The sequence below is a fragment of the Auxenochlorella protothecoides genome (genome assembly GCF_000733215.1).
Source record: "Auxenochlorella protothecoides strain 0710 unplaced genomic scaffold scaffold86, whole genome shotgun sequence".
NCBI classification, from domain to species: Eukaryota; Viridiplantae; Chlorophyta; class Trebouxiophyceae; order Chlorellales; family Chlorellaceae; genus Auxenochlorella; species Auxenochlorella protothecoides.
In genome coordinates this window covers 149,098-165,692 of record NW_011934467.1, presented here as the reverse complement: position 1 = coordinate 165,692, position 16,595 = coordinate 149,098, and the positions used below count along the sequence as shown (strand labels likewise).

General features: G+C 64.4%; 5 protein-coding genes across 5 annotated transcripts in view; 4 read left to right on the top strand and 1 right to left on the bottom strand.

The window, feature by feature from the left end:
• Positions 1–1,399, top strand: part of F751_6334 (Lin-54-like protein) — a gene marked incomplete at both ends in the record, with an annotated part of 4,628 nt that extends 3,229 nt beyond the window's left edge. Inside the window, 4 exons of the mRNA XM_011403558.1 lie at positions 271–350; positions 530–586; positions 765–833; positions 1,229–1,399. Coding sequence (XP_011401860.1) covers positions 271–350; positions 530–586; positions 765–833; positions 1,229–1,399 — 377 coding nt within the window. The remainder of the gene's footprint in view (positions 1–270; positions 351–529; positions 587–764; positions 834–1,228) is intronic.
• Positions 1,400–2,628: 1,229 nt separating this feature from the next.
• F751_6333 (hypothetical protein) lies at positions 2,629–3,253 on the top strand (the record flags this gene model as incomplete). The annotated part of the gene is made up of 2 exons (XM_011403557.1): positions 2,629–2,665; positions 3,105–3,253. 2 exons carry the CDS (start codon positions 2,629–2,631, stop codon positions 3,251–3,253), a joined length of 186 nt encoding a protein of 61 aa, XP_011401859.1.
• Positions 3,254–4,053: 800 nt separating this feature from the next.
• F751_6332 (Bidirectional sugar transporter SWEET2a) lies at positions 4,054–5,367 on the top strand (the record flags this gene model as incomplete). Its single annotated transcript, XM_011403556.1, has 4 exons — positions 4,054–4,114; positions 4,231–4,295; positions 4,469–5,016; positions 5,187–5,367. 4 exons carry the CDS (start codon positions 4,054–4,056, stop codon positions 5,365–5,367), a joined length of 855 nt encoding a protein of 284 aa, XP_011401858.1.
• A 724-nt stretch (positions 5,368–6,091) lies between these two features.
• On the top strand, positions 6,092–9,662 carry F751_6331 (Putative DNA-3-methyladenine glycosylase YfjP; the record flags this gene model as incomplete). Its single annotated transcript, XM_011403555.1, has 8 exons — positions 6,092–6,152; positions 6,278–6,342; positions 6,540–7,093; positions 8,445–8,562; positions 8,703–8,856; positions 9,011–9,085; positions 9,201–9,286; positions 9,471–9,662. 8 exons carry the CDS (start codon positions 6,092–6,094, stop codon positions 9,660–9,662), a joined length of 1,305 nt encoding a protein of 434 aa, XP_011401857.1.
• A 214-nt stretch (positions 9,663–9,876) lies between these two features.
• The window catches only part of F751_6330 (Nucleosome-remodeling factor subunit BPTF), a gene marked incomplete at both ends in the record, with an annotated part of 9,898 nt that continues 3,179 nt past the window's right edge, over positions 9,877–16,595 (bottom strand). Inside the window, 11 exons of the mRNA XM_011403554.1 lie at positions 9,877–10,167; positions 10,324–10,533; positions 10,684–10,767; positions 11,190–11,240; positions 11,641–12,665; positions 12,865–13,007; positions 13,196–13,307; positions 14,954–15,233; positions 15,544–15,740; positions 15,953–16,090; positions 16,233–16,376. Of these exons, the coding sequence (XP_011401856.1) occupies positions 9,877–10,167; positions 10,324–10,533; positions 10,684–10,767; positions 11,190–11,240; positions 11,641–12,665; positions 12,865–13,007; positions 13,196–13,307; positions 14,954–15,233; positions 15,544–15,740; positions 15,953–16,090; positions 16,233–16,376 (2,675 nt within the window). The remainder of the gene's footprint in view (positions 10,168–10,323; positions 10,534–10,683; positions 10,768–11,189; positions 11,241–11,640; positions 12,666–12,864; positions 13,008–13,195; positions 13,308–14,953; positions 15,234–15,543; positions 15,741–15,952; positions 16,091–16,232; positions 16,377–16,595) is intronic.

The following is a 16,595-nucleotide window of genomic DNA, read 5'->3' as shown; positions in this document are numbered from 1 at the left end:
GCAGAGCCCAGATTGCCGGTGCTTGATGCGCACTGCATTGCTCTTGGAGTCCCTGACAGACTGACTGGGGCCTGGGCACAGATGCGTCCCTGGTCCCATGCATATCCACTCACCCCGCACCCCCACATGTAACCCTGCTGCCAGATTGGTGGCCCTTTCCACCCCGGGCCCACCTCCGTGCACCCAGGTCGACGCAAGCGGATGAGTACCCCCCATCTGGACGCGATGGCCACCATTCTCGCCTCCACCCACCGAACCTCATACATCCAGGAAACATGTCGCTGTGCATGGCCTCCACCCGCGCCGTGTGCGCTCCCCGCGCCAGCCTCAGGATGCAGGTGACGGCTTGGGTGGGGGGTGGGGATCAGGATCCATGGGCGGGCGGCGTGTCGCAGGGGATGCGAGGGCGAGAATGGCTCTGGAGAGGTGCACCGTCGAGGGTTTGACGTAATTCATAGTGTCGGCAGGGGAGGGGGCGGGGTCGAGTAGCGGTGTGCTGACAGGTTGGTGCCACCTTCCCACAATGCAGGCCCCCCGCCTGTCGGCGAAGCCCATGCGCGCCCAGCGCCTGGTGTGCCATGCCGTGGTGAGTTGATCGAGAGTGTTGGATTGCGGCGATCAGAAGCAGGTCGGGGACGGGAGGGGGCCACCGACCCGGCCTGGTGGGCGGGGGTGATCGAGGCGCTGACGGAACGACGACGTGCCCACGCAAGCGCAACTCCTTGCGTGTTGCGTCAGGCATGTACCCAATATCCATACCGCAGGACAAGGCGAGCGTGCTGTCCAACGTGCGCTCTATCATCGCAGAGCAGCTTGGCACCGATCTTGACAAGGTGGGGTAGGGCAGCACATGGGTGTTGTTGTGGTGCATTCTGCAAGCTCCTCCACTCCATGGGGTACGACGAGACTTAAAGATGAGATAGGTTTTGATTGCTTACCCTCTATGTTTGTTACCGAATCGGCCTGCAAGTGGTTCCAAGTCTCATCATGCAAGGGCTCGACTCCTGTGTCTGCCTGTTGCCGAGCGCCTCGCCAAAACACATGAGCCCACTCGCGTGTTTTCTTTACAAACATCTCCCAGATACACCCTTTATTTCTACCGTAAGTGCGCTCTCCAAACATCTCATGGAGGGCGGCGCACCAACACTGCCAAACTTCACCACCCCCCATCTCATGGTGTGGACCGCCAACCCAGCAACCTTCCTCCACCACCATGCTTGCCTCGCAGGTGGCCGCCGACGCCAAGTTCTCCGACCTGGGCGCCGACTCCCTGGACACCGTGGAGATCATGATGGCCCTTGAGGAGAAGTTCGAGCTGCAGCTGGATGAGGAGGGTGCCGAGAAGATCTCCACCGTCCAGGAGGCCGCGGACCTCATCTCCGCGCAGATCGGTGCCTGAGTTTGGGTCGCTGTGGCGCTGGCGCGCCACCTCGTACAGATGCCCACATCTAGATGACTCGCCTTCCCCCTCTGACAACCCATGCCCTCTGTGTCTGGGTCCTGTGGTGTGTAAAATCCTGCTGAACTGTGTCCCCAGTATGAAAGGGTTCCTCTCATTGGACAGAGACTAGATTATGGGCAGTGGAAGAACGCGATGCACCCCCACATGACTCCAGAGCCGATGCTCGGTCATCCGAAGAAACATCGCCAGCTGCATGAAGGAGGCCGGGCTCCGTCCTTGTCATCAGAGGAATCTATTCGAAGATCTCGAGGTCCCAGGATCTTTACTGGCGCCCAGCAAGGGGCGGCGAGGGCATGAGCCTCGACGGCGCATGCGCCGGGACGCCAATTTTCCTAAACGACATGCCATTCCATGCGAGAACCGATCACCGAGAAGCCCCGATCCCCGGTGCTGGGTGGTCACCGCACCGGGGCGTATCGGACTGGGTGACGAGGGCGTCCGAGCGTTTGCCACGTTCACCTACGCGCCGAACATGCCGAGTCCACCGCGTGAACGGGTCGGCACAAGGAAAGGAGCGAGAACAGGGGCCCCACCATTTACCTCACTTCCACCGTGGATCACTGTAACAAATATCCACCATAATGAAGACTCTGATCGTGTTGGTCGCCTGCCTGGCGTGCCTCGCCTCCACACAGGCCAGGTACGGAAGGGATTCCAATCTCGGAGCGGCATGTCGGGGAATGACGGGCCGCCCACCTCGCTAACGTGCCATTGGATTGCATCATAGTAGAATCTGAAGCTAAGTTGAAGCCTTGCTATTCCTCAACCGCAGTTCGTCCGCCGCGCGTCTTGGCGAAGTGCGACGTGAGTATGGGGCCTTGGCATGGAGGGCACCGGATCCGCGGGGAAGTCGATAGCTCGTCCATTGGAGGCAGGGGAACAAAGCGTAATGTCAACACGCATGCATGCAACCAGGAATTCCCGGCTGACGACCTTCCTCCACTCCCTGACATCCCGTCCCGTGCAGTAAGGGGCCTCCGCGCCACCGCCTCCCAAGTAGCGACCGGAACCACCGCCTCGGCGGTTGCCAACGCCTGCTCTGGCGCAGGCTGCCCCGGAGGTGACTCTGCCAGCACAAGCGGCTCTGCCACGGGTCCCGGTTCTACGACCTCCGGAACCTCCACAGCTGGGGTAGGTGGTGATGGGATCATGTGGGGCGGCAGCACATGGAGCGCCTGGTGGCACACGAGGAGTTGGAACCAAGTGCATTGGAGTAGTATAGGAGACCGTCTTGGTACACGTGCAAAAGTTGAGCTGCCTTGCATATTGTTAAACTTTATCTGATACCGGAGCGTAGCCCCTCACAGACCCCCATTATCTCAAATCTGCAGAATGTGAGCAACTCCTGCAGCCAGGGTCCCAGCGACTCGGCAGCATGCACCACTCAGGCCATTGCAGGTAAAATGAGTGAGCAGACTATCAATGGATGGTCGTTTTGTTCCCATATGTTTGGATGGTATTGTCGTAACTAAGGACAGACCAGACTGCATGCTGCATGCTGATGTTGCTTGGGTTTTCCCCTTGTTGCATGCGTACTGCCTGGGTTGATTGGGGCTATGCGCTATCGACCAAGGATGGCATGCGAGGCCCATGCGCTTGACTTTGCCCCCCCCCCTCCCCCTGCATCTCCCTCGCCCAACAGATCGCGTCAGCAACTGCACTGATGTCGCACCCGACACGTCGTTCACCTGCGAGGAGCAGGCTCAGCAATTTGACAAGTGCAATGCAGACTTCATCTACCTGTACTCCTTCTGCCTCAAGTCCTGCGGGCGGTGTGGAGGTGAGACTTGATTGCTTGTGGGTGCTGATGTGCTTGATGGGGCATGGCCTGCGTTCAAGTGCCACGCCGCATGCATATGTGCCTTCGTGGTGCCGAGGGTATTTGAGGCACGATACGCAGTTTGCAAGGCAACAACGGCTTGCTATTGAAGGCTCTGAGAGTGAGCCTTGTTCAAGGACGTCGGAAATCCCTTCACTCTATCCTTCCACCTCCTGGCTTCCACCAGATGGGTGCTCTGACACCCCGCCAGCGGGCGGCAGCTGCTCAGCCGATGCCTGCGACTCCGATGCCATGAAGGCGGGCCCTTACTGCCTGAAGACGTGCAACAGGTGCAGCTCAGTGGCGGCTTCTTGAAAGGAGAAGGGAGCATTGTGGTATTAATCGCAGCATTACCGCCCTCAAACATGCTTGGAGGAAAAACGTGCTCTCCTGGCACACTTATAAACAGCAGCTCGGGGAGCCATATGTGGAAACTACCGAAGGTATCTTTCTACCCTGAGCCATTGCCCAGTGATGTCCTGTAACATGTCGTGGAAGGATGATGAGCAGGGTTTTGAGATTGATCGATCTCGAATCCTCGGTGAGGGACAAGGGCTATCACGGATCACGTCACTTTTGGGCCGCGGGTCATACCTTGGCACGTTTTTCAGGGGTGTTGCGTCTGAGCTTACCAGTGTGTCACAAGCTCTCAAATTGTGCGTTGAGATTCCGATCGATCCTGAAGGGTGAGCTCGGGCGAGTCCAGCTCCTTCGCACGGCCCTTCTTGCGCACGTCCAGCCGAGTCGGTCGGGTGGCCGTCCAGAGTACGGCATGATCTCTGCCAAGGAGGTCGTGCTAGAATACATTGTGCCCATATTGGGTACCATCATATGTGAGTAGCTGCATTGCCAGATTCTCCCCGCTGAGGTTGGGCTGCCGACCTCCAGGGTTTTTTCCGTCTAGCCGCTTCTGCCGACACCCCCACCCCCCCCCGACTCGACCCCACAGCCTGCATCATGTTCCTTGCCAGCATGCCGGCCGTCCTGAAGGCCAGAAGGACTCGTGATCTGGGGGTGAGTCGAGGTGGATTGGCAGTCACGATGACCCTGAGAGATTTGTATGGGACTCCGTCGCGCGGTGGCCGCCTCTTTTCTCCGGGCATCCGACCCCCTTCAAATCAGCCCCCCTTGTATTTGCAAACTTCGCCTTCATCCCCCATCCCCACCCAACGCCCGCCCACATGCAGCCCCTGAACCTGATCCCCTACCCCGCCATCATCGTCAATTGTTTGGGGCGCGTGGCCTACAGCTACGTCATCGTCAACTACTACATGCTGACGGCGGGGTCGGTGGGCGCCATCGCCGGCCTGTTCTACACCATGACCTGCTCCGGCCTGGCCCCGCAGCGCACCTTGGACATCATGGCCGGCATGCTGGTGGTCCTCACCACCGCCATGATCGTGGTGGGCGCGGTGGGCTCCTTCCGCCACCTGGCCCACGCCGAGCAGCGCCTGCTGTGGGGCTACGCCTCCAATGTCCTGCTCATGGCCTACTACGCCTCCCCGCTCTCCACAATCTGGACCGTCCTGCACACGCGCTGCGCGGCCAGCCTGTCCGTCCCCATGGCCGCCATGAATGCGCTCAATGGCGGGCTGTGGCTGGCCTATGGGCTGGCAATCCACGACCCCTTCATCTGGGTCACCAACGGCGTGGGCCTGGGCATCGCCATCATCCTACTCTCCTGCATCATCATGTTCAAGAACGGGCAGGCAGAGGCAGGTCTCGCCCCCGCCATGTACGCCTGGGTGGGGGGGGGGGTTGGTCTGACGCCCGTTGACCCCACAAACCACTTGTACCCTGCCTGGCTGTGCGGACTCGGGCCCAGGCCCCAGCGTGTGGATGCTTGGCGTTGAAGACACACCCCTTCCCTCTCATTACACCACACACCCCATCAAGCACATGCAGGAACAGTTCCCCTTCCAGGCAGAGCAACAGCTTCTCCATGCTGGGGCAGCGCAAGGAGGACGGCGTGGAGGTGGGGCAGCGGGAGCCAGACCGGACGCCCTGTCCCTCCACCGGGGAAAGGATGCCGGAGCGGTACAGCCCGTACTGGCACATGGCAGGCGCAAGCTCCAAGCTGACGTGATGGGACCTGGCACATGTTATCGCTGGCCCGCGCAACACCCCTGGCCAGAGAAATCTCATCCCTCCAGGAACAAAACTTCCCTGTGGTGCCAAATATTGCACGCCTTCCCCAATCCCCAACAAATGTCCTCCCCACTGCATCCCAGTGTCGGCTCACCTTCACAGCACCTCATTCTGGAATCTTGTACACTAATTGTGCCCCTTGTATTGGCTGCCCTCTGTTCTTTGGGGCCTGGCTGTCTGATAATTTGCCGCCCATGTCGCTTTTCAGTCTTGGAATTGAGGACGTTGTCCTTTTGTAATCATGGAGCTTGTTCACGCCTGAATGACGTGGTATTTCTGCACAGGGGCCCTTTTGGAGATCCGGTTGCAACACCCAGCCACCCTTCAAATTGGCGGCTCGATGACCATTTTCAACCTAATGTCCCGGCACCGCGCCTGTCCATGTGGGACAAGCGGAAGCATTTGATAAGATGCAATGCTTTCTGATAATGAATTCAACTATATACCTCGTCTGAACCAAGACGCCTTGCCAGCCTCGTCAGCGCTGGGAGCGAGCGAGGCGGAGCGCATCTTCGCGGTTCGGGCGCGCCCAGTACAGGACACCTGCGCTTGGTGAGGTCATGGGCCAAGCTTGCCAACGCAGACACAAATACTTATTCAGCTGTTAAAATAGCTTTCCAGCATCCCTTTGATCGGGAGGGGAAGGGGAGCTCCTCCCAGCAATGACGTCCTCCAAGGAGGTCGTGCTGGAGTATGTGGTGCCCACCCTGGGGGCCGTGACAGGTGCGTGGAGCTTTACGAGGGACGTGGATTACGTATTTGGGCCCTGAATCAATTTCCATAGCTGCGAGATGCCCCCATCCCCCACATCTCGTCCGGACCCTCCCCGCGCACCTTGCCACACGCAGCGGTCCTCATGTTTCTGGCCAGCATGCCCGCAGTGCTCCGAGCCAGGAAGTCTGGTGAACTAGGGGTAAGTCTGCCGCATTCGTGCTGGCGGACCGGCAGGCTGTTCCAGGGTATTCCGCGGTCGCTGGACGCGAGTTCTGTTCCCTCAAAGCCAGTGCCGGGGCCTCGCCTGTCAAGCTCACCGCCCCTCCAGCAATGCAATCCCGCGCCCCAAGGCCCATCTCCAGACCCTTTCCCCACCCCATCCCGCCCCACTCTCAGGAGTTGAACCTCATCCCCTACCCCGCCATCGTCGCCAACTGCGTGGGCTGGGTGGCCTACGCCATGGTCGTGGCCAACGGTTTTGTGCTGGGCCCAAATGCCATCGGCTTGGTGCTGGGCCTGCTCTACATCTTCGCCTGCGCCGGCCTGGCCCCGCAGCGCACCCTGGACGCGATGGGCGCCGTCACCGTCCTCTTCACCGTCGTGCTGGTTAGCGCGGGGGCGGTGGGGACCTTCCGCCACCTGGACCACGCAGCGCTTCGCTTGCTCTGGGGCTACACCAGCAACGCCATCCTGCTCTGCTACTATGCCGCGCCCATGAGCACGCTGTACCATGTGCTGTGTGAGCGCCGCGCCGACAGCCTGTCACTGCCCCTCTGCGCCATGAATGCGCTCAACGGCGCGCTATGGCTGGCCTACGGCCTGGCCATCCACGACCCCTTCCTCTGGGTGCCCAACGGGGTGGGCATGATCATCGCCCTGGTCCTCCTCGCCGCCATCCTGGTGTTCTGGAGGAACCGGGGCGTTGCCACGCCCACACCAGAGCCCGACATGTGTGCTGGGGAGGATGGGGGAGGGGTGTGTCTGTTTGAGAAGGGGGAGGGGGGATATGGGTGTTTTCGACCTTGCAGCTTGGCAGGTATGGGCATCCTCGCCTGCAGGGAGTTGACAACCCTAATCGCAAAGAGAGACGCGCCGACTCTGTACTCTGTATCTTGCCTCGCTTTGCGTCCAGCTGGCTGTACCGGCGCAATGTGGCATGACCGATTCATCATCAAGGATCCCTTCCTGAAACCCTTCAACCTCATACATTCTCAACCGCCACACCTGCCCCCTGTACAGTGAGTCTGACACCAAGAGTGGTGCATCCACCCCAGTCCAAGGCTCGCAGGCAGACCTGACGACGGCGGCAGTGACCGTGACACCCTCAAGATCCCCCCCGCAACGAAAGCATGTGGCGGAGTTACCAGAAGCGATCTGAGGACGTATGAGCATGGACGAACCCCGTCCAACCAGGAATGGGGATTTCCTCCCTGTGTATGCCTCATGAACTCCTTGCGCATTTTCGGTATCATCATCCATCTGGAGAGTCCGCTTTTACCCTTCCCCCCCTCCTGGGGTGTACTCCATTTTTGCTCAATGTTTTGCTCTCTGACCAGGAGAGCCCAGCCTATCAAACAAACTCCCGCACACTGTTTTTGTGCACTGCATCTTTTAACGAATGTTTTTTACCGGGGCTAGAAGATCACAATCTCATTTGAGGATCCGTTCTGCAACGGCTTAATGCCTTGCGTCAAGGCCAATTAGAAAGCACGCCTCGATTTCACGAGATCAGCGCAGCATCCGTAGCATACAGACCGTGTGACATGATGAAAGGATGCATGCGCATCACCTCATGCGCTCACTGCGAAGGCTGCCTTCTCGGTATGCATTTATCGTATTTGTGTCGAGCGGTCATGACGGGCAGGATGCTGCGACCAAGGCCGGCCAGGCCCCTGCCTGCCAGTCGCGGCACAAACCCTACTGCGCGAAATGTGGCATCGATGGGGGTGCCCGCCGACAAGGACGCCCCGGCAATTGAGACACTGCTGGTCATGAACGATACTGTTGCCGCAACATCCCTCGAGTCGCAATCTCCGGCCAATGCTGGCCCAACGGTGGGACTGACCATGGCCACCCTCCATGAGGCAGTCGAGCACCTCAAACAGGTGGACGCACGTACGTCGATGAGATCGGGACCCTCGCATCCTGGTTGCAATGCATGTAGTAGGCATGGGCATGTACATCAGAAAGGATGATCTCTCGTATGTCCAGGAGCGCCTGGAGCGCATTTGCCGGCATCATACCACAGCAACGAATCCCGACAGGGCTGCTACCCCTCATTGAGGAGCATGGTCCACCCAGTGGACTCCTGGCCAAGGAGGGATCGAGCTTTGCAGCCCTGGCCCGATCCATAATCGGCCAGCAGCTGGCCACCAAGGCCGCAGCTGTCATCTTCCAGCGAACTCTGGAGGCTTGCCAAGTGAGACTTGGCGAGCCGTGCTTGGAGGTCCAAGTGGAGGGGGGGGGGGGGGGGCGTGTGGCTATGCAGCTCCATGATCTGGACCCTCAGTGCGCATGGAGGCACCTGCACCAATTGCCTCTCAACCCGCCCCAAACCAGTGCCTAGACACCGGCTTCCTCACCCCTGAATCCCTCACAACGACGGACATGGCCGCATTGCGAGCCTGTGGTCTATCCCAGAGGAAGGCCGAATACCTCACGGGCCTTGCCCGCCTCTTCTCAGATGGGGTGCTCACTAATGAGGGCATCCAAGGTCAGGGGGGTTGGGTTTGCCAAGGAGAGTGTGGGGTCGGTGTTGGGGGTTGGTAAATCACCTTTAAGTGGGCCTTGTGGGCTGGATTGCTTCATCCCAAAGTAGGTTGCTAAAGCCAATTACCCACTCACCTGCCACCCGCCCGAATGCCCAGGCATGGACGACGCAACGCTCACTATGGAGCTGACGAAAGTTCGAGGACTGGGTCAGTGGTCGGTCCACATGTTTGGTGAGTTTTGGTGAAGGTGTCGAGATGGAAATGGCAGACCGACGTGCTCTTGCCCCCGTCGTGCTCCTGCAGCTCGACGTGACATTATTGACCGCGGCGCAACCCCCTTGTGCAGCCATGTTCCACCTGGGCCACCCTGACATCTTGCCAGTGGGGGACCTGGGGGTGCGGAAGGGCATGCAGTGGCTGTATGGGCTCAAGGTGAGTGGATGTGGAGGGTGCAGGTGTCGGAGCGGGCTGCATTTTTCTCAGGAATGGGAATGTAGGGAGATGGGCGTTTTCTTGTCTCCTGACATCTTGGGCACGAGGCCACATTCTAGTCCGCCTTTGAAGTCCAACACAGGACTTCCTCCCATCCCATCCAAGGCCGCAATACACCTCACAGGACTTGCCCGCCCCTGAGACGATGGAGGGAGTGGCGGCGGCCTGGAAGCCGTATCGTAGCGTGGGCAGCCACTACATGTGGAGCGCCGCCGCCTCGGCGCCGCGCTCACCCAACAAGAAGAAAGCGCAGTCTCCCGCAAAAAGGAAAAAGGCAGCCGCTGCTGGAGAGCTTGATGGCGAGAAGCCGACCTGATCTGCTTTTCAGTAGTTTTCCCTGTAAGAACAGTTATGCACACATGTTGTGCCCTGCACTTCTCTTTTACTGCTGCCATCCTGCCCGTTGATCCCTTCCCATCGACAGATCTTATGCTCAAGCTGCGCGGTCTCACAATGACTCAACATGTAGATCAGTAACAGGGGAGAGCAAGGGTTCAGGATGGGGCACGGGCAAGCACTGCTCGCGAGGCTTACCCCAGGCCCACATCTCGCCATGCTTTCTTGAACGCGGTGGAGCATGCCGCCGCGGCGACGGTGATGGGGTGGCCCCTGCCATTGTACGCCCCCGCGTTGCGCCACACCAGCTCCACGTCGGCCCGCACCTGGGCGGGCGTGGCGTAGTCCTCCCCCTTGAGCCTGTCGGAGATGGTGCCCAGGTCCATGGGCTGTTTCACCACCGCGCCGTAGTCGGGGGCGTCCTCGGCGCGCACCGGCGCCCAGAAAGGGTAGCTGATGGACAGCGCCTGCAGCTTCTTCAGCACCTGCGTCGGGCCGGGGGTGGGAGGGAGTGGGGGACTGCTGGATGTGGCGGGTCGGTGATAAAGGAAATCTGACGTGTCGCTGCCATGCGCTGCCATCCGAGCAGCCTCCCCGCAAGGCAGTGACGGCAATCCAGATCCTCAAGCAACCCGACCCACCTTGAGGGCCGGCTTCCGCCAGTTCAGGGCGGGCCCGGGCTTGGCCGGAGCAGGGGCATCCGTGCTGCCAGCCTCCGTCGCCGCGGCGGGATTCAGTGTCTTGGGCAGGTCCGCCTCCTGCCACAGTGCGTCGAGCGCGGCCTCGGCCGCCGCCGCCTCGCCCACCACGGGCGCGGTGGGCAGGTTGTAAGCCCGGCAGTTGGACCAGATCTTGGAGGGGCGGGGGGGGATGGGCGACGTGAGGGCCGGCGATGGAGTCTGACCTCATCTCGGACACCGGGTGAGCCTTGCGTCTGAAAGGGCGGCATGCACCCCCGCATGTGACCAGCATGATTGACCCAGGCGCCTGGCCCAACCCACCAAGGCCACGTCAGCTTCCAGCTGGGTCAGGGAGGTGTAGGCGCCCTTGGCCAACTTTCGCTGTATGGTCTGAATGTCCATGGGCTGCGTGAGGGGGGTGGAGATACGGTGGGGATGGAGAAGGATTCCGGAGCAGGCACCTCGCTGCCATGGGGATGTGGGCGAGCTCGGAGGGCGCTGGTCGCTGTGGACGCATGTGGTTCCGATGCACCGGGAGGCAGCGGTCAGTCGGATCCAACGGGTGGCTGCGTTTGCTCGAGCTCAAGCATCGCACCAGGCAGCCGATGACCCTCCCCCTCCCTTCCACAAGCAGCCCCCCTCGCCTGCTTGGTAAAAGTGTGGTAGTCGACCAGGGATTTGGGCACCGGCTCCAGGAAAGCGCGCGCACACCGCTTCCGCGCCAGGGCCTGCAACGTGGCGCCGACCCGCGTCGCCCAGTCTGCGGGGACGGGGCGGTTGGCGGCGGCGATGGCCGCCTGGATGGCGGCCGAGGTGGGGGGCCGCACCCTCAGACCCCGGCACGGTTTGCACAGGAATGGCGCCTTGGAGTCCACCTCCTGTGGAGAGGGGCCGGGAACAAGGAAGATGTGGCTTCAGGGAGTCTTGGGCGTCGGGTGATGTGCGAGCTGCTTTTGAGCCGCCACTCCAAGGATGTGAGCCTAGACCACCACATGCATCCTGAATACTTGCATCTGGATCACACCAGGAACCCCCCACCCCATTCCCCAAGGGGTGCTCATTCAGCTCAACACACCCACCCGACCCCAAGTAATGGGGTCTGCCTTGCACACGTCACGGCCTCCACCAACGCCCTCCTCCAGCCCCTCCCCTCGACCTCCTCCACCCCGTCCCCTCGACCCCCTCCCACCCCCCTTCCCCTAACCCCCCCTCCCCCCCTTTCCTAACCCCCCCTCCCCCCTTTCCTAACCCCCCCGTCCCCCGCCCACACCCACTCACCTTGGCCGACACGCCCGCGCATTCGTAGTGGAACCACATCTGGCAGGCATCGCAGCCCAGCAGGGGCCTGCCATAGTCCGGCAGGCGGCAGACGGGGCAAGAGATCTCGGGCCCCGCCGCCTCTGTCGCCGGTGGTGCTGCGACCTGTCCCCGGCGCCGACCCTGCGCCTGCTCGACTGTCGAGACGACAGCAGGGTCAGGTTCGCGCAACGCGCTTCCCGATGCCTTTCTAGAGGTTATGACGGGAGCCGCCTGCGCGACAGCCTGGGCGCCGGTGATGACCGGGGCCAGATCAGGGGCAGCTCCCTGCATCGGAACCGGCGCCGACGCGCCGGGCGTGGCGCCGCCCGCCGCGTCACCCCGCGCCTTGGGGGGCCGGCCCCTGGGCCGCTTGACGACCTCCCCTCCCGGGGACGCCGGCGCCTCCCGCCGCTTCAGGCTGCCGGTCCCGCCGTGTGGCGTGGGCGCGGCCGCCGCCGACACGCCCTGACCCGCCGCCCGCCGGCGGGAGGAGTCCCGGGCGCCGGCGCAGCAGCGTGGGCAATTCCAGGCGGCGGCCTCCGGCAGCGAGGCGATGTCCTCCGCGGACAGCGACACGCAGTCGCCATGGAACCAGTCGTCGCAGGCGTCGCAGGCGATCCACGGCTCGTCGGCCGCCTCGCCCTCCCACGGCCCACCGCAGCGCGCGCAGGCGCTGCCCGGCTCGGCGCCGCCGGGCGTGGCGGCGCGGGGCCCCGCGCCGCCCTCGTCCCCGGACTCGCCCCGCCTCTGGCGCCGGGGTCCGGCGGGGGCGCCACCGCCGCCGCCGCCGCGTGGGCCCGTCCCGGGGCCTTGCAGCGCGCGTCGCGCGCGGTCCTCGAAGGTTTTGACGGCCCAGAGCGGGACCTCCGCCTCCGGCAGCCACAGGGGCCGCCCCGCCGCCCGCCGCTGGTGGTCGGCCAGCGGCTCCGGCTCCGGCTGGGCCTCCCTCTGCGCCGCGTGGCTGGCCGCCTCGGCCAGGCGCCCCGCGCCCGCCGCCAGCATTGCTGTGCGCGGAGGGGGTTGTGGAGCGCGTGAGGCGTCGGGCGGGCTGAGCGTGGTGGGTCGAGCGTGCTGAAAACAGGAGAGTCGCTCCCCGCTGCAACCACCGCAAGGGAAGCTCATCGCTGAAGGCCCCTGCCTTGTGGCCTGGCCTCACCCGGCCCCATCCCGGGGTCAAAAGGCAGCCGTGCCTCCCCCACGCACCGTGGCGGCGGAGCTTGGCGGCCATGGCGGCGCCCTCGTCCATCCCGCCAGCCGCCACCAGCGCCTTGGCGATGGCCGAGGCCACCAGTGCTTGCACCAGCGCCGCGCTGCCGTCCCCGGCAGGGGCAAACCCTGTCGAGACCCTGGTAGAATTTTGTGGAGAGCGTGAATGGATGAGAATGGATCCATTCTCTCCGATCTGGGCGAGGGCATGCCCGCGATGACGACAGAGGTACCCAGGCCGTCCCAGAACATCCACCGGAAATGGCATCTGTGCGGTTGCACTCCACCGGAACTCTGCTCGGCCCTTCGGCAACCACGGCGAGCTCACCGCTTGCCGGCGGTGTTGGTGCGCTTGGCTGTGCGCAAGCTCGCCAGCACCGTGCACCCTTTCTTCGCCGCGGGGTTGAGGCAGTTGGGGCACCGCCCGCACCGCCGCGTGGCTGGAGGCGGAATGTGGGGTAAGAGGCAGGGTTGAGAGGGCTGGAGAGCGCACACCACACGCGTCGACGCACCCCGCTCCCCCGTGACAAGGCACACCAGCCCAACAACAACGACAAAGCCGCTCCCCTCACATGACTTTGGCTTGTCGCCGGGCTCGGACGCCGGTCCGTCCACCGCCCCGTCCCCCCGCCCATCGGCGGCTTCCGCCTGGCTGCCGCTGGCCTGCGCCTGCAAGCTGGGCGCAGGCGTGCCCTCCGCCTCGGGCTGGGCGCGATCTCCTGCCCCGACCCCAGGCGTGGGCAGGGGCTCGGCGGCGCAGACCCTGGCCGCAGCCGGCGTGAGGGACGCAGACCTCGGCCCGTGTTGCACTGTCACAGAGCCCGGCGCGTCGGGGAAGCCGGGGGACAGGAGCTGCGCCGTGAGGCCGGGCGCCACGGTCGAGGGTGCCGCGGCCGCGCCCGCCACCGTGTCGATCTTCGGCGCTCGGCCACCCAGGCCTGGGTCGTCCAGTGCGCTGGCACTTGCGTCTGTTGCCCCGGCACCCACACTCCTCGCACCGGCGCCCGCAGCCAAGCCCGCGCCAGCCAGCGGCGCCGGATGCTGGTCGGGCAAGGCCCTCGGCCCACCCGCCTCCTCCCCCGCCTCCTCCCAGCGCACGAGGTACTCAAAGGTCGCGGGGCCGCCCGGCGCTGCGTCAGGGGGAAGGCGCCGGTCCACGACCTCGAGCCCTGCCTCGCCGGGCGCCAGTGCCTCGGGCTTGGGCCGCGCGGCCGCCTCCCAGCGCAGGCCGCGTCCAGTTCGCGCAGGCACATCGCCAGCTGGCAGGCCGTCTGCGCGCGCTGCGCGCGGGAAGCCCAGGCCAGGCGCCGCGGCGCAGTCCAGCGCCCGTGCGCGTCGACCTCCGCCTCGGGCACGGGCCGGCGCCCGCCCCGCCTCGCCGCCTGTGCGGGAGGGGACGCGGGCGCGTCGAATGGACTGGATGGCACGGCGGCACGGCTGAGAAGCGGGCCGCGCGTGATCTCCCCACGCCATGCTGCCCCTCCACCCCGTTGAAGGTGCTCTGCATCCCATTCCACCCCCCTAGACCCACCCTGGACCCCCACACCCCACGCCACCTGTCTGACGATCTCGATGGGCAGGCGGGACAGCGCGCTGCGCACGCTCAGGGGCCGCGCGTTCAGCTCCCAGCCCGCGCGGCGCGCGGCGAGGGCCGCCCGCCGCCGCGCGTGCGTCTGCGGCCGGGCGCCGTCTTCTGAGTCGCTGGCCTCCCGGGCCGCGGCGCCGCCCTGCGCGGCCAGGTCAGCCCCGGAGGCCGAGCGCGACACGCCGGGGGTCCGCCGCGGCCCGCCGGCCCCTGCGCCGGCCCCTGGTTCGCCGCCGTCCCCGCCGCGGCGCCAGTCCTCCGCCGTGCAGCAGGGGCGGAGGGCGCGCTCCAGCTGGACCAGCAGCCCGCCCAGCTGCGAAGGAGGGGAGGGACGAGGAGGGCGCTGGAGTGAGTGAGGGGGTCTTCACATCACCCTGTGCGCGACGCCGCACGCGGGAGGGCGTGCGACCACGCCAGCGGGGACAGAATGTGGTCCGTGCCGCCACATGACAGCAACCTCATCCCACCAAAGGCAAACCCCACCGCAAAGGCTGCCCTCACGTCGCACCTCCTGCACGTTGGCGGCGACGCGGACGGCGGAGCCCCAGGCGATGCGGTGCACCGCGCCCTCCTCCCCCGGCCATGGCCCCCCGGCCAGCGCCCAGAACTCGCGCTCCATCTTCAGCAGGCCCGCCAGCAGCACCTCCAGCTTGGTGGTCTCGGGTCCCTCCCCCGCCTCGTCGCCCTTGACCAGAGGGTTCAGGCACCCTTTCCTCAGCGAGGGGCGCAGGCAGGTGTAGCACTTGCCGCAGCGCACGGTCTGGCGGTTGGTCGCGCGCCCCTGCGACGCGAGCGAAAGCGTTTGAGGGTGGGTGGGTTGGGGTTGGGTGGGTGGGTTGCAGGATCTGGGTGGGGCCATGAGGACCCTGTGGCGGCCGCACGTGCCGGGTGGCGGGGGCCCAGAGAGGTCCAGGCCAGGGCAAAGTCCTCCAGGGCACTCCGGCCCCAGCTTCGGCACTGGGCTGGCCCAGGGTGCATCAACAGGTGACCCTCGCAGCTCGATCCTGGGCGCCCGCCACAAGCGTCTTCCCCCCCAAGCACCGTATACTCATGCACGGGGGGAGACCCAGCCAGGCGCCTCAGCAGCCTACCTGCAGGAACACCCACTGGTGCTTGGAGACGGTGAGGGGCGCGATGGGCTCCTGGATGGCCACGTGCCCGCAGGTGCCCGTCGGCACCCACAGTTGCCCGCGGCCCTTGCGCCGCCGCGCGTCCTCCATGGCGGCGCGGATGGCGCCGGCCGCCGCCGCCCAGCCGTTGCGGTACGTGTTGTTGTACGACGCGACGTCTGGGATTGAATGCGTGTCGGTTTCGTGGATGTGGGCACGCGGGCAAAGGGCAGCGGAAGGAGGGGAGGGGAGACGCGACACGCCGGCCACATGTCGGGCGACCGTGCAGTCGGTCTGACAGTGTGCAACCCCTGCATCTGACGCAGGACCGGGGGGCCAGATGAGCCATGCCACTGCACCCCTCTCCAGACCCCAATCTCGCTCGGCCCACCTGCCGGCTCGGCATCCTTGCCGGCCTCCACCGCCTCGAAGCTGGAGGGCTCTGGGATCTCGTCGGCACTCCGGATGCGGTGCGCCTGCTTCAGGGCCTCCCGCGCGGCCGCGCCTCGGTACACATACACAGGCGGCTCTGCGGGATGCGCGTTGGAGGTGGGGATACAGGATGTGTTGGGACCATCTTCCCTTCGATTCTACGCTTTGCACAAAGCAGCGGCGCAAGGTGTGCAAGTGGCCAGGCCGCCACAACCCCCCACCCCTTTGCCACGACGCACCTGGCTCCGGTAGCTCTGCCGTCGCCGACCCCCGGCCCCTCAGCGTGGGCATGGCGGCCCGGATCACCGAGCCCTGGGCGAGGTAGTAGGGCTGCTTCCAGGCATTCCTGGCGCCCGGCGGGAGCCTCACGCCCGCAGCCTCGCCTGCAGTTTTGGAGGTGGGAAGAGAGGGTCAAGGGTGCGTGAAAAGGGCCTGCCGCTTGATGAGCATGGCGCCAGGAGGCAGTGGAAGAGCATCACACATGTCGGTCCATCCAAGGTCGCGCCCGCAGGGTCCACGGCCCATCCCTACAAGTCCCAGCCCCGCCATCATCCCACGGCCCCTCATGCACCTGTGTCCTCCCAAAGGCAGGTCCAGCCAAC